Genomic DNA, 15,950 nt, shown 5'->3' with positions numbered 1-15,950 from the left:
GGCCTTGTGTCTCGTTAAAATGTTTAAAAAACATTCCACATTTCTTTTCAATCTAGATCTACAAATATAACTGTTATTTTCAAATAGAATGTCTGAATGTCTGAGTTATATTAAAGACTAAAAGAAATAAAGATCCTGTACCTGCGTCAGTAATTCTTCATACTGTAACCAAACTGTAATGCAAACCAAAAGGAAAACACAAAACTGTTGCTTTTGCAATATTTTTATCTGATTTAAACTTTAATTAATTGAACAAGAAATTAAACAAGAATTTAAAATGAAAATGTTCAAACTTTGATTTCCGAAAATCTGTATCTTCAAAGTCAAAATGGATATTGACATAAATATCTTCAACCTTATCCTGCTACCCTAATAGACAGGGGGTACACGAGCACATGGCCGTTTATCCGTGCTCTATCTCCGACCGAACCACACTTTTACCACACATCTCTCTATGCAAAATAATTTCTGCACGCTCCCAGAATACATATAGGCTACATTGCATTCACTCAAATGTCTTATTTACTTTACAAATATTACTTTTGTGAAACACGCTGTTGTTGCGCAAGCTCAACAGCCTACGTCAAAATCGTCATGTTGGGGCCAGACTGGCCAGTCCTTCACAGTGACACGCGTTACATGAACCACGTGACCGGGATGGTTTCTTACCCCTCAATGTCGTGAACGCGCCCTTCTAAGGCAGCCTGCGCCACGCCTACTCTACACTGCTCCATAGCAGCACAGAGACCAGCCATCCGAACGAAACCGTCAAGCAAACGAAACCGAAACAGACGCTTCTGAACACATTTGCCTGTGCGTGCTTAATCGTTTGCACGCCCGACGCGGCGACTCCCGTGTATTCTGTGCTTGCGTGCGCATTTCCCAACTCTCAGTGATTTATCCACACATCGCCCTGTGTGTGTGTGTGTGTGTGTGTGTGTGTGTGTGTGTGTGTGTCTGTGTGTGTGTGTGTGTGTCGCGTCGCCCTCCAGCCGCAATTGCGAGTGTGCGCTGAACCCAGACACACTATCCATTCCATGCACATATTAGTCCTATATTTACTACAGTACCCCTGACAGACAGTGTCGTCGTTAAGCAGCTCAACCCTAGCTGACAGGAGTGACGGTGCTGTGCTGTGCTGTGCTGTGAGTAAACTGACAACTGGCTTTCTGACATCCCTTTCTCACAATCTACAACAATAGATTTGTTACTAACATTAGGTTGTGGCGAAGTAGAAACGTGGAGAAACAGGCTAGCATTGGTGTTGATTTGGGTCAAATGGAGTCTATATCAGACTATATGGCTGAAGATAAATGAACACATGACGTCGGTGGGTGAGGAGTTATTGTGTGTTTTGGACAAACAGCAGTGGTGTTGTTTTGTGTCAGCTGAAGCTTCATGTGTTTGTGTTGGAGCGCCTCAGTGTGGCTGTATAGGTCATGTGCAACCTCTTCCAGAGAGAGATGGAGACACTAAATCTCAGCTGGAGAAACATGTTTGCATGCATGCATTGCTGCCTTGGTGCTTAATTGGTGCTTAATTGGACAGCTACTGTAACTAGCCAGGGGTGCTAATGTCATTGTTCTGGGTTTGGTCAGGGTGCTTAAGTGGGCAGCTTAGCTACTGTAACTAGCCTATTTATTTGTTTGTAAAAATGTCAGTAATAATAAGAATCACAATACTACTAATAATAATCATAATAATAACAATAAGCTTCTTTGTAAACTCACTCATTTACAAACAAGCTCACATCAGAACAATAATCCATGTAATAATAACAATAATAATGACAACAACAATAATAACTAGATAAAGTGCCAATCGGCACAGGTCTCCACCAGGATTCTTACTCAGCCTAGTGGGAATATGCGTGCACAGTTTCATCGCAATCGGACGCTGCCGAGTTGTGGCCATTTGCTACTCCTGAAAACTGTAGGAGCCAATCGTGGCCAATCAGGATGGAATATGAGAAATCAAAAATTCCTGTCTTGATCACATGACTATGGAGATCATGTGTACCGATTCGCGTGAAATTTGGATAAAATCTGAAGGAGTAATAATAGAAAATGTGTTTTACATATGTCGGCCTCCTGGTGGCGCTATAAAGAGCAGATGTGAAAAATTCCAGACAAAGGTTTTTCCTTGGCCTCTAGGGAGTTGGCATACAAAGTTATCCACAGATCCGTGCAGTTAGAGGTAAAAACACTTTTCGGCCAGTTATAGCGCCACCTTGAGGCTGAGTTGAAATTGTTCATGTGGCATTTCGTCCTCGGCCTAGTGGGAATGTGGGTGCACAATTTCACGGAAATCACGCGATGTGTTCATGATTTGCAGCATTTTGTTTGAAACTGAGCACTCCTGTGAACTTTGGAAGCCAATGTTAACCAATCAGGATGGAGTCTGATAAATCTGAAAGACCCGTTTCGTTGAATGGCTCTAGAGAGACTGTGTACCAATTTGCGTGATGTTTGGACAAAATCTGTAGGTGTACTGTGCAAAAACTTGTTTTGCACAAAGCGGCCTCCTGGTGGCGCTATAACAGGCGGTTCTGGAAAGTTTGGGGCAGAGGTTCATCGTTGGCATCCAGGGAGTGTGTGTGCAAAATTTGGCATCGACCGGGTTAACGGTGGCCGAGATTAGCTGCTCACGGACACACGGACGGACGGACGGACGGACGGACACACGGACGGACGGAGTGCAAAACATACTCTCCCCACATGCCTTCGGCCTGGTGGAGACAACAACACTAATAACAGTACAGTACAGTACAGAGGACAACATTACAGTACAGTGCAATGCTAAGGAGTGCAGTACAGTACAATACTAAGGAGTGCAGTACAGTACAAAGGGGTACAGTACAGCACTCGCATCGCCCTCCCGCTATTGCCTTCTTCCAATTTGCCATGCATCGAGGATGCGCTACGATGAGCGGGCCACAGGCCCTCGGAATTCTAGTATATTTAATTGACCTGGGTCCACCACCAGTGCTCTTCACTTGGTCCCCTCCTTTTCCCCATACTACACCTACACCAAACCTCAAAAGAGACGAAAATAGCCTACAAACTAAATAAAAATGAATGCAGGCCATATCAAAAATAGGAATTGAAAAAAGCCTGAAAAGGTACAGTAGCAATAGCACATCCCAAATTTCAAATCAACAGAGAGCAAAGCAGTACAGTCTACTCACATTTCCACTATTTGTTTTATTGGCACACACCAATAAACGAAAGCTTACACATTTCGGGTAAGGACACTTTGCATGTGGGACAGAGTAGAGAGACTTATCATCACTGACTGCTTTAAGTTTCATTTTCCAAATCACCTTCTGTAATGGAAAGTGAAAGTCATCAGACTGTTTATAAGGCCCTGTTCTGCTCCGTTGTCGTCTGAGCTGAACTGATGTCATATCAGGATTATAAAATGAGTTGATTAGACCAAGCCAGCAGACATAAGTTCTGTTTTAGCCAGACTGCTTTGTTATTTTAATAAAAAGTTGTCAAAACCCATCTTTACTATGAGGTAAGTAAGAGATGATCAAATGGCATTTTTACTGAAGTTGTTTAGTTGTTGTGCATGATTAATGTTCAGTTAATTATCATTTTTCAAAGTTTTTAAAACAATCTGAACTGGGTTAAAATCCTTTGGTATTCCATTATAATTGCGCTTTTACAGTAAAAACACAGACATGGTTGTACAGTTGTCAGCCTTGTTGTCAACCAATGTGTGTCTTAAAAAGGTGCGATTTAGTCCAAATAGTCGATCAGTTTTGAGTGGTGCTAGCCGCTCCCAAGAACAGCTGTGTTTGTATGTCTGCCAGTCTGTTTAAGCACAGAATTACTTTTTATAGCACATGACCTATGACCCCTGCACGCATGCACAATTACTATTTAAAGAAACATTTCCTTCCAAAACAAAATTTCAGCGACTCCGACGGTGAGGGCATCCTGGAAAGCAGGCTGCAGAAACTCGAGTGCCATTTCACCTGGGGCTTACGCAAGGAGGATGCCGACCTCGACTTCCTGGAGGTCAAACTCCGCGAGACCCTGGACACGGCGGCCCGGCAGGCGGAAGGGGACGAGGGCAACGTGTGGAGGCACAGCTTCAACCTGCTGGCGTACGCCAAACACCTGAGAGGCGACGACGCGGCCGTGGCGCTGGAACGCTTCCAAGAGGCAGAACGACACGGCGAGCATGACGGAAACCCGTGTGCCGCCGTCGTCGTCTACGCAAATCTGGCTTGGCTGCGGTATCGCCAGGGAGACGAGACGCAATCGCTCGCATACATAAAGAAAGTAGAAAAGATCATCCATCACATGATGTCTCCCACGGGTTCCGTTTCGGCCCTGCCGAGAGAGATACTCAGTGAAAAGGCCTGGTCTTTCCTCAGGTTCTCCAAAAAGCACTACGTGAGGTAGGCTGACACAACGATTTCATGTGACAAGTCGTAACAGCCTATCTGATGGTGACTCAGGATAATTCATGTCGACACTTTTTTTACGTCACGCGGCTCTGTAAGAGGCAAGCCACCTAGAGATGAGCAAATCTCACAAACTGGACCAATAATTGGTGCCAAATTAGAGAGGGGGGTGTGTGTGGGAGGCAGGGGGGAGCTCAATCAGCAAGTGGGACAGAGGGAGAGACAGAGCCTCACACTTGTGTTTTTGTGGGTTGTGTGTGTGTGTGTGTGTGTGTGTGTGTGTGTGTGTGTGTGTGTGTGTGTGTGTGTGTGTGTGTGTGTGTGTGTGTGTGTACTCCCTACTTTTGAAACAAAATGCCTGTGGTCTAGGCTAACTCCCTATGGACTGTCAGTGTGACTGAATTCTTGTTGTCCTAGTCTAGTCTTCTTTGTCATCTTGTCCTATATATGTTTTTCTCTTGTCTCTTTCTACGGACTGCATGCGCCTTGGGACAGTGAAATAACTGGCTTATACATTGGGTTTCACTGTACAAACAACCTATATAAACCATTGGCGTCCAGCAGATGCTGAACACATCAAAACCTGAATGCACTAATGGACACATCATGAACGGCCTTCACAAGGTGCCGGTAAATTACTGTCACCTGATGAAGGCCGCTTTAACAAAAATGAACACTGTTGGTGCAAATATTGTGTGCAGACTTCTCCTTCTTTGCATGTATCTACCTTTTGTCCAGCACCAGCGAGGAACTGGATGTGCGCAAGGCAAGCCACCTCGTTTTTTAAACAGCCTTCATAAACAGATTCAGAACTCACTTAGTTGCTTCCGCCTATACCTTGTCCAATGATGATTGATAGCCATAATGGTGTATTTTCGGCTACGACACTTTTCAGTTCAACATCATTAGAGGGTATGCACATAAAGGGAGTGGCAAATCGAGTGGCAAAGTGAGTTTAACATCGTTAACGTTGTTTAATGCAATCAGATAGGACGTTTCTGTTTGGATGTATGGGCTGTCAAGGCCAGAAAGTAGTTTTTTACCATTCAGTAGGCGGTCCCGCATAAATTTGGGTATGATGATGTTACGTGCATATCCTCTACCTGTCTGACCATCTGACCATCTGACCAGACATTATTAGCCTTTATGTTCTAATGGCCTATCTATCCCCTTTTGTTTTTTTTAAAGAGCAAAGGAGTGTTTCTGTGAAGCCGTTCAAAGGGAGCCCGGGGACCCGGAGTGGAACCTGGGCTACGCCTTCTCTCTGTTCCGCCTGGAGGGCCTGGAGACGAGGCAGGACAAGAGGCTCCCGTATGAGGACTCTCCCGCCGTGAGGCAGCTGAAGAGGGCTCTGGAGCTCCGGCCGGACAGCGCCATTGCACGGGTCTACCTGGGTCTGAAGTGCTACAAGAACCGGAGGAACGCCGAGGCGTGGAGCCACATGAGGACAGCCCTGAGTCTGGCCCCCAACAACCTCAGCGTGGTGTTGCAGGTTCATATACAGCAGTTTTCATGTCAAGGACCCCCAAATTGACACTAATTATCCCGCAGACCCCGCATTTGAAAAGGTATGCCAGGGACCCCCATAAGAGAAGATTTCTACGGCTCTAGCAGTGATTCTGAAATGCATTAGTCTACGGAAGGGTCTCTGTCTCTGTACAGTACTACAGTGATACTCAAACTCAGGTGCATGTGTGGGCACACATTTGACTGGCCCGCCAATCGATCAATTAAAAAAATAATAATAATACCATTACATGAATAATCATCCAGGAAAGCAAAACTATACGTGCACCTCAGACTCACCATGCCTGACCCCTATATTGTTCAGAACAAAGCAGCAAAGATGAACCTCAGCAAGCACAGAAAAGTTGATGGAAAAAACTGACACTTTTACCCAAAATAGACGGATGCTTTCGCTTTCATTTTAGCATCTCATGCAAATTCAATACCACCATGTTTAATAATAAAGTCTCCCCCACCCCCATTAGAAAATAATGTATTTATAATGAAGGATCATGTCAAGTATCTTAAATATATGCATTTATAATACATACTAACTGCATATTGTCTATGTCAGGTGGAAACCTTATGTCCAAATTGGTACTTTTCAGGATTCAAATAAATTAGCAAAGGCAGCAGATCTACAAGCTCCAAATGCATCGCATCACGTGACGTTTCACGCTTGTGGATTTTCTGCTTTTGTACGACGCTGTAGTACGATCAAGCAGGGCGTTAATTTACGAAAAGACACAAAAACAAACAAATTAATTAAAATGCCCGACAGCAACGATACGTTGCGTTTCTCAAGGTGGCGCGGTTCATGAAGAAAGAGCAGCATTTTGACGAGGCCCTGGCGGTGCTGAGGACGATGCTGACCGACGCTCCCAACTCCTCGCGTCTCCACCACGAGCTGGCCAATGTTTACCGCTGGAAGGCCATCCGCGGTGGAAACCCACACGACCAGCCACTGCTGCAGCGCTGCGTCCACCACCTGGAGGAGGGAGCACGCCTCAACCCCACCTACATTTACCCACAGGTCAGACCATGCTTCCTTCTTGGACTACTTGAACCCCATTATGGTTGAGCGGAGTCCCTCAGGGCTCTATACTAGTGAATTTTTTGTTTTGTTTTTGTTATTGTGGGGAGAGCTTTTGCTGAAAATAGCCAATCGCAGCGCGTGTCGCTGTGAGCTTGTTGATTTGAAATGCAATGTGTCCACTGAAACAACTTTTTTAACACTTATCTATATACAGTATAACTGAGAAGAGCACGCTTTGTCCGCGGTTCAGTTGGCCAACTCATAGACCGAGACATACACGGAGTATGCGGAAGTGCCGTTTACGCCTGTGCTTTGTGGCCGTGATACGGCACGGCCACTTTACCTCTGCCTTTTCAACCAAGTTTTGTGGCTGTTTGCAGTTTCCCTTTCCGTGATGCAATGGACCGATTACAGAGCGCAAAGATACATCGCTGTCTGCGTTTGTTCAAAATGTACGGTTTGTGTCTGTGTCTCACACAGATCGCACTGCAACATAGACACAGTGTGGATCCAATATCACCACTGCGTGCGTCTGGACATTAACCACACGACAGTATCACTTTCTACAACATGTGTTCCTCCCGTCTTTAACCAGATCGAGCTGGCCTCGCGCTACGCCGAGCTGAAGGACGCGAGAAGAGCCGAGGACACGTTCCAGGAGCTGTGGACTCGTCCAGACCTGAGAGCCCAGGACAGGCAGGCCTGGCACCGCCTGTACGGAGACTTCCACATGTACCGCCTGGGGTCAGAGAGCGCCGCCGTGGGCCACTACATGGACGGAATGAGGCTGGGGGACATATCGGCAGAGTGGAGGCAATGCAAGGCCAGGCTGCTCAGAGTGCTGAGCGGAAGCCGGGGCAGAGACCACCATGATGACCCCCATCAGATCAGAGCATTCATTGACTCCTTCAACAAAGACGTCAGAATAAAATCCGCCAAGGAGTAATTTTTTCCTGTGAATGAGTACTTATTTTTGAGGGGAGCTGTATAGCCCCGAGCTCCTATATATGCCCATGCAGCTTTGTGTTTATTTTACAGTGATGTGATTCATGAGTACAAACGTTAGCACCTCATTATGTATGTATACACACACATGCACACACACACGCGCACACACACACACACACACACACACACACACACACACACACACACACACACACACTATAATAATTTTAATGTAGCTTTTATTTATACTAATACTAAAACTGTGTGTTGTAAGGTATTTCGTTCTTTGCCTTAGGACAACATTATGCAGTTAGACTTGATAGGCCCCTGGTCCTTTTACTATTTAATAAATGAATAAATTACATGAATGCCCTAATGTGGATATAAAATCCCTATATGGGGGCGAAGTTGGCAAAAGAGTGAGCACTTAAAAATGGCAAAAAATTAAATAGCAGATAATATCAGATGAATCTGTAACAATTATGTTCAGAGGTGGAGAAAAGGTTACCTGGCCTTATGCCATGCGTGGATTCACTCAAGCTTCCTCAGTGAATCCACGTTATGTGTCTGCATGGCCAAAGCCAGGCTAGAGAAAAGGTGGATAGAATGATGAATTATATGTGAATGCTATAGGGGGTGGCTATTGTGGTTCCCCTATGGACACCCTTGCTGCAGAGGGCGAAAGAGGAGGGGGTCAAGTACAGAACCCTGGCGCTGTACTTGACCAACAAAGTGTATTTAGGTGGTTATAAGGGCACTTTATCTGAGGAATGGGATGCAAGTATTGATAGTATCAGGGTCCCACAAGCTCCCCAAACAATTGGGTTAATTATTGTTTTCACCCAAAAATAAAGTCACTGCACAGTGGTGGAAAGTATTTACATAAGTACTGTACTAAGTACAATTTTGAGGTATTATGAGTATTTCCAATTTCCGGATCCAAATATTGTACTTTTACACCACTACATTTATTTGAAGCTTTGTAGATTCTGATTATTATTACAAAACATACATTAAACCACATCAGCCCTATAGACATTTCGGCCATTTGAAAATAGTCGATCTACAAGCTCACAATGTGTCTTTTTAGTAAAGTATACATTTCGAATTACTTCCTGTAATGGAGTATTTCTATATTGCTGTAGGCCTATTGATACTTTTACTTAGATAAGAAAATGAGTAGCCTACTTTTTCGACCATATAGGATGTTACGATTTATATTTGTAATAAAGTGCAAGGAAGAGTTCCTGCTTTAAAGCAAAAGAATATGCCTACTGTGTATTATTTAACATTGTAATGATTGTATACTAAGACAAATAATATTCATTCTATCAAATATTAATTTCTATATTTTCTACGCATTATATAGTTTATTTTTTAAGTCTATATGAATGCAACCTATATTTGTGTCTGCAATATATTGACATTAGAGTAATAGATTCACATCTACATCTTAATATGAGAACGTCTTCAATTCATCAAAATCGTTTGACACACACACACACACACACACACACACACACACACACACACACACACACACACACACACACACACACACACACCAGTAAGATTTCCATAATAATAATAATAACCTGCACGGGGGGAGATTTACTCACACCTATAGGCTGCTACGTCACTGCTGGCTGCGACAAAAAAACGTACCGGGGAGGACAAGTGTGTTAACCCAACAGCTGATGCTATAGACATTTTTAGCACCGTGGACAGTTCCGTTCTGTTCTGCATAGCAGGCAAGACAGCGGCTACTATATAAGAGGCTGGAAGGCATCCTCTTTGCATCAACAACAAGCACCGCAGCCGAGGAGGACGATGGAACACAGGTTACCGCATAGAAGACCTCGAGCAGAGTGCTCTCCATACAGACTAAGACACAGCAGCGATGAAAGAAATAAGGAACTCAATTTGATCCGGGCAGCCGCCAAGCGCTCAGACATGACCACAACAACAACAGTATTTTCGGGGGAAATGATTAACGAGAAGGAAACGCTCCACGGTCTGAACGACCGCTTCGCCGGCTTCATCGAGAAGGTGCGTCACTTGGAGCACCAGAATCAGCTGCTGGAGAGCGACATCCAGGAGATGAAGGAGCGGAGGAGGAGTCCTTCTTCCCTGAACGAGGAGCACGGCGCCGAGCTGGCCGAGCTGAGGAGGCTGCTGCGGGACATCACGCAGCAGAAGCACCGTGTGGAAGTGGAGCACCAGAGCCTGGAGGAGGAACTGGCACGCCTGGGCAGCAGGTACGAGAGGGAGGCGCGCGGCAGAGCGGACGCCGAGGGCGGCATCGCGGCGCTCAAGAGAGACATCAACGACGCGTGCCAGGCTAAGGTCCAGCTGGACAAGAAAGCCCAGAGTCTCGTGGACGAAATGGACTTTCTGAAGAAGAGCCACGAGGCGGAGGTGTCGCGGATGGTCGCGCAGGTCCAGGCGGCTGCGGCGCAGCAGGTGAATGTTGGAGCTGCGCACCACCACGTCGACTTTGGCAAAGCAGACCTCACTGCGGCACTCCGGGACATCAGGGCACAGCTCGAAGGTCAGTGTGGTGTAAAGTATAGCCTAACTAAAGTAAATTTACTCAACTTGTACTGTACTTAAAGGTTTCATGACATTCACACTGAAAGAACCTGATACCTGAACTTTGAACGTTCAGTGGATTTTCTGTGTCCTGGGGGTTTCTCTGTGTGTTCCAGAGCCCTTTGAGCTGTAATGAAAACAGGAAAAAAATCCCTCAACAATGTTCTGCTGGCAAATTGTTGTCATATGCGATTTGTGGACTGAATATACATATACACCACAGTCCACAGGCAAATCATGTATACAGAAAACCCCAGACCACACAAAATACTGAATGTTCAAAGTTCAGGTTTTGTGGGTGCAATTGAGTTCAGAAAAAAAGGAAAATGTTGAGGTATTTTTACTTTACTTGAAATTTCCAATTTCCATATATTTTAGTTCTACTCCACTATAGCCTACATCTCAGAGGCAAATGTACTCATGCACTACAATTATTTGAAAACTTTAGTTATACTTATTACTTTGTATAGATTCTGATTATTATTGCAAAACACACTAACCACTTCAGCCCTATACATATTTTGGCCATTTGAAAATGGCAGATCTACAAGCTCACAATGAGTCACGATGCTACGCATTGTGAGCTTGTATATCGGCTATTTTCAAAAGGTTTTTTATACATTAACTTGTGAACTGGGACATTCTGCATAATGAGTACTACTTTTGGTACTTCAAGTACATTCTGATATAGCCTAGTACTTTTACTCAAGGGCCTACATTTTGAATTCCAGACTTGTTCTCTATTGCAATAGATACTTTTACTTTAAGCTAAGTATAACATTGGAGTACTTTCCCCACCACTGTTGAAGTTCACGCCACGTCGGACCTCCGGCAGGCGGACGAAGGTTTCCGAGCCCAGTTCGCCAAACTGACCGAAGCCGCCGAGAGCAAGCGGGAGGCGCTGAGGGCCGGCCAGCAGGAGGTCCAGGAGTGCAGGAGGAGCCTGCAGGCCAAGAGCATCGAGCTGGACTGTAACAGAGGCACCAGGGAGGCTCTGGAGAGGCAACTCCAAGAAGTGGAGGACCGCCACAACGAAGACATTCTTCATTATCAGGTAGAAGAGAATATGCTTTCAGTGGTAGTTTGAGTCAACTGTAGCCCATACAGTCTATACTCTATAGCCACATAGCCTATATGGGGTGCGGGGAGCTGGCTTGGTTTCCCCCTAAAGGAAACTATTGCACCTGTCCCATATTACGATGTAACCTATAGTGACATTCATCTTTATGAAACCTATAGCTCAGCATTGCTACAGTATTGAGTGTTTACTTAACATGAAATTACTGTTGACTTTATAATATGCAGAAAAATGTTAAATAAAAATAGAATGCATGGTGTACTGTGGGCTAAAGACAACTGCACGAGTTTTCCTTGATTTTAGAATCAGAATACTTACACAGTACAATACACCTGCCAATCTCTTCAGTATAGAGTACTTGTCAAAAAATAAATTAACATCCATTACAATATTCCCCTGAACACCTTTATCGTTTTATCTTATGCTGACAATCTGGTGAGAATATATAAAGGGCTTTAATAATAATAACTAACAAAAGAACAACTTTATTAGGGGGAAAAAAACACTAAGAAGGACTGAGGCTAAGGAATAAAATCAATAAAAACAGTGGAAAGATGAGAAAGCTGGGGAGAGCCATGTTGAAGCAGTGGGTTTTGAGAGCAGTTTTGAAGGTTCGGAGGGTGGGGGCTTCTTTGCTTTACACTCTTTATGAGTGCAAATTTTAATTGTTTAAGACTGTATGGCCGGCCCAGGCTGTAGCGTAACGGTCTGGGCACCGGACTGGTGATCCAGTCGCGGTGTGCCGCGGGTTCGACTCCCGGACCCGACACGGCCTTTACCGCATGTCATCCCCCCATCTCTCTCCCGTTTCCTGTCAGCCTACTTTCTATCCCTTAAAAAAAATCAATAAAGGCGTAAGCCGCAAAAAAATATCTTAAAAAAAAAAAAAGACTGTATGGCCAATAACATTATCCTACTTGTTATACCAATGTGTAGATATTAGTCGTCAGGTAATGTCTGGTAAATTATGGGTGCACTAATTGGTATGAGAGGATAATACTGTGAAATAACTAATGCCCGTTATATGTGCTCTGCTTCAGGACACCATCAAAGAGCTGGAAAACGAACTAATAAGTGCCAAGTTTGACATGTCTGCTCATCTGCGGGAATACCAGGACTTACTAAATGTCAAGATGGAGTTGGATGTGGAGATTCTTTCATACAGGTAAAGCATTGTCATTTGGTTCAAAATCTTTATTATTAATATTTTACAGTTTTAAAAATATATTGAAAATAGCTTGTAGACCGGACAAGCTCACAATGCTCACTTGTAGCTTGTAGATCTGCTACTTTCACTACTTTTGTGTGACACTCTTGTGTGATGAAAGAAAACAGAAATGTGAAATGTAGAGATAAAGATTTTCTGCCCGACAGTGACGATATTAATTTCAGATGTGATAACGATACATTTGTTTGAATAAAATACAGGTGAATGAAAACAGTCGTTTCTGCCAGGCAGTAAAATAAAAAGGCTGGAGTTGCTTGAGATTTCTCTTGCTTGTGCCGTGTGACTTATATATCAGAATGAATCATCTCAGAATTGCGAGAAAAAGTTGTTTTTATTTTGACTGTAGACTGTAGGAAATAATTCATAGCTTGATCACTGAGGTTAGCCACATTTGGTGTCCAAAAGTCAAACATTTAAAAAGGCAGCGTAAATAACAGATCTACATGCACAAAACACATGGTAATGGGACTTGTCGCGAAGCTTGTAGATCAGCCATTATTCATCGTATGACAATGTACTAGGCCTATATATATAGGGCATGACCTTTAAAACCCTATACGTAACTGCCCCACACACTACACACTACTCTACACACTAAATATCTCCGCCGAAAACAGCTGATCTATAATCTCACAACACGTTGCGTCGTGATGCGTTGCAGCGATGTAAATATGTTTTCAATGTATTCGGTCCCGGGACCATGGGGTGGACATTTTATGAGTCCTATACTTACAGTAGCCTACTGAGCACAGTATTGCATCCCAGGACCCCCCGGAGGGTGACATGATTGCATCCTTTCTCAATTTAGTGAGTCTAAGGATGCAGGATGCAGGCTATTTGCGTGGTGAGCTTGCCATTTTCTACAAATGTTAACCCCAAGATAATGTGGACGCTGGGGTTCAAGTGGGTCAATAAAACCAGTCTTCTGTTCCCCTCACAGAAAACTCCTGGAAGGCGAGGAGACCCGCCTGTCCACCATCTCGGGCACCCCGGTCTCCATGCCTTACATCTACCGACAGTCCCCCGTTTACACGCTGCCGTGCCTCGGCCGGCCGGGCGGCCCGGGAAGGAGGGCCGAGCCCCAGTACAAGTTTGTGGAGGAGATCATCACGGAGACCACCAGGGAGATCGAGATGTCAGAGTTTGAGGAGTCGGGCTCGGAGGAATCGGCGGACGCCGGGAGAGCCGAGGAGGCGGGGTGTGATGATAAAGCCGAGAGAAAGAGCCGCGAGGAGGAGGCGGCGGAGGTGGAGGACAATCAGAGTGATGAGCACAGTCCAGACCGAGACGGTGAGCAGGCGTCTGATAGCCAGCAGGACCTGGTAGAGTCAGCCCAACGCTCAGAGCAGGGAGACGACGATATGGTTGAAGGAGGGAGCGCCATGGACAAAGCTGAGGTGCAAAGTCAGGCTGAGAGCATAGAGAACAATGATAAGCCTACCGCTGAGATCACAGAGAACAATGATAAGCCTACAGCTGAGAGCACAGAGAACAATGATAGGCCTACCGCTGAGAGCACAGAGAACATTGATAGGCCTACAGCTGAGAGCACAGAGAACAATGATAAGCCTACCTCTGAGAGCACAGAGAACAATGATAGGCCTACAGCTGAGAGCACAGAGAACATTGACACAGCACAAGCAAAGATGCTCAAGGATGAGTCCAGTGACAAATGTCCCACAGACTCAGGTAATGTTCAGGTGTCAAGCATTGTTGATAAACCACAGGGCGAGGCTCCCTCACCTACAGAAACAATGCAGAAAATCACTGACTTGACTGTAGCGCCAAGCGTGCCTCTGCCAAAGGACACACTACAGCCAGAGAAGCAAAACAAAGAAAAAACTCCAAGCGTAGTACCCAGGGGTGAGGAAAAGGAGGATACAATTACAGAATCAATGGCAGCATGCAATAAAGCAGATACCGTCAAGTCTCCTATTGGCCACAAAGTGGCAAAAAGCATTGAGAAGGCTGCAGATGATGCTAAAAAAGAAAAAGATAAAAGTGCATCTGTTAAATCTGAGTCCCCTAAACTAGAGGGTGAAAAGTCAAACAGTGGGGATAAAACTCATACAGTAGAACCCATATCTCCAAAGGAAAAGATAGCCGTTACTGCAGAGACCAAAGACCCTCAAGAGGGGGCACCAGATAACAGCAAAACTCAGAAGCCATCTAATGGTAAACTGGAGGATAAGAAGTCAGACAGTGGGGATAAAACTCATACAGTAGAACCCATATCTCCAAAGGAAAAGATAGCCGTTACTGAAGAGAGAAAAGATAGCAGCAAAACTCAGGAGCAATCAAAAGCTACAGATTCAGAGAAAGATAAATGTACAGCTGCTGAATCTGACATGACAGAGCCTCTTAAACTGGAGGGTGAAAAGTCAGACAGTGGGGATAAAACTCATACAGTAGAACACATATTTCCAAAGGAAAACATAGCCGTTACTGAGGAGAACAAAGACACAAAGCAGGGTTTGCCAGATAGCAGCAAAACTCAGGAGCCATCAAACGCTATAAATGACACCGATTTAGAAAAAGATAAACGTACAGCTGCTAAAACTGGCACGACAGAGCCTTCTAAAGGAGATGGTGAAAAGCCAAACACTGGTGATAATACCCAAACTGTGGATGCCACATCTCCAAAGGGAAAGATAGCTCTTACTGCAGAGACCAAAGACCCTCAAGAGGGGGCACCAGATAACAGCAAAACTCAGAAGCCATCTAATGGTAAACAGGAGGAAGAGAAGTCAGACAGTGGGGACAAAACTCATACTGTAGAACCCATATCTCCCAAGGACAAGATAGCTCTTACTGCAGAGACCAAAGACCCTCAAGAGGGGGCGCCAGATAACAGCAGAACTCAGAAGCCATCTAATGGTAAACTGGACAGTGGGGACAAAACTCATACAGTAGAACCCATATCTCCAAAGGAAAAGATAGCCGTTACTGAAGAGAGCAAAGACATAAAGCAGGGTGTGCCAGATAGCAGCAAAACTCAGAAGCCATCTAATGGTAAACTGGAGGATGAGAAGTCAGACAGTGGGGACAAAACTCATACTGTAGAACCCATATCTCCAAAGGAAAAGACAGCCGTTACTGTAGAGAGCAAAGACATAAAGCAGGGTGTGTCAGATAGCAGAAAAAC

General features: G+C 44.8%; 2 protein-coding genes across 2 annotated transcripts; both read left to right on the top strand.

The window, feature by feature from the left end:
* Positions 1–3,406: 3,406 nt before the first annotated feature.
* On the top strand, positions 3,407–7,905 carry ifit8 (interferon-induced protein with tetratricopeptide repeats 8; the record flags this gene model as incomplete). Its single annotated transcript, XM_083774965.1, has 5 exons — positions 3,407–3,519; positions 3,923–4,411; positions 5,606–5,909; positions 6,729–6,956; positions 7,555–7,905. The coding sequence occupies exons 1-5, from the start codon at positions 3,515–3,517 to the stop codon at positions 7,903–7,905; spliced, it is 1,377 nt and encodes a 458-aa protein (XP_083631091.1). The 5' UTR covers positions 3,407–3,514.
* A 1,988-nt stretch (positions 7,906–9,893) lies between these two features.
* LOC310865756 (neurofilament medium polypeptide-like) lies at positions 9,894–15,506 on the top strand (the record flags this gene model as incomplete). Its single annotated transcript, XM_083774964.1, has 5 exons — positions 9,894–10,458; positions 11,309–11,553; positions 12,618–12,742; positions 13,746–14,494; positions 15,451–15,506. The coding sequence occupies 5 exons, from the start codon at positions 9,894–9,896 to the stop codon at positions 15,504–15,506; spliced, it is 1,740 nt and encodes a 579-aa protein (XP_083631090.1).
* Between the last annotated feature and the right edge of the window lie 444 nt (positions 15,507–15,950).

This window comes from Protomyctophum parallelum (genome assembly GCF_964188405.1).
Source record: "Protomyctophum parallelum genome assembly, chromosome: 10".
In the NCBI taxonomy this organism is placed as follows: Eukaryota; Metazoa; Chordata; class Actinopteri; order Myctophiformes; family Myctophidae; genus Protomyctophum; species Protomyctophum parallelum.
Note: the sequence above shows the minus strand (reverse complement) of the source record. Positions and strands in the feature narration are given on the sequence as shown.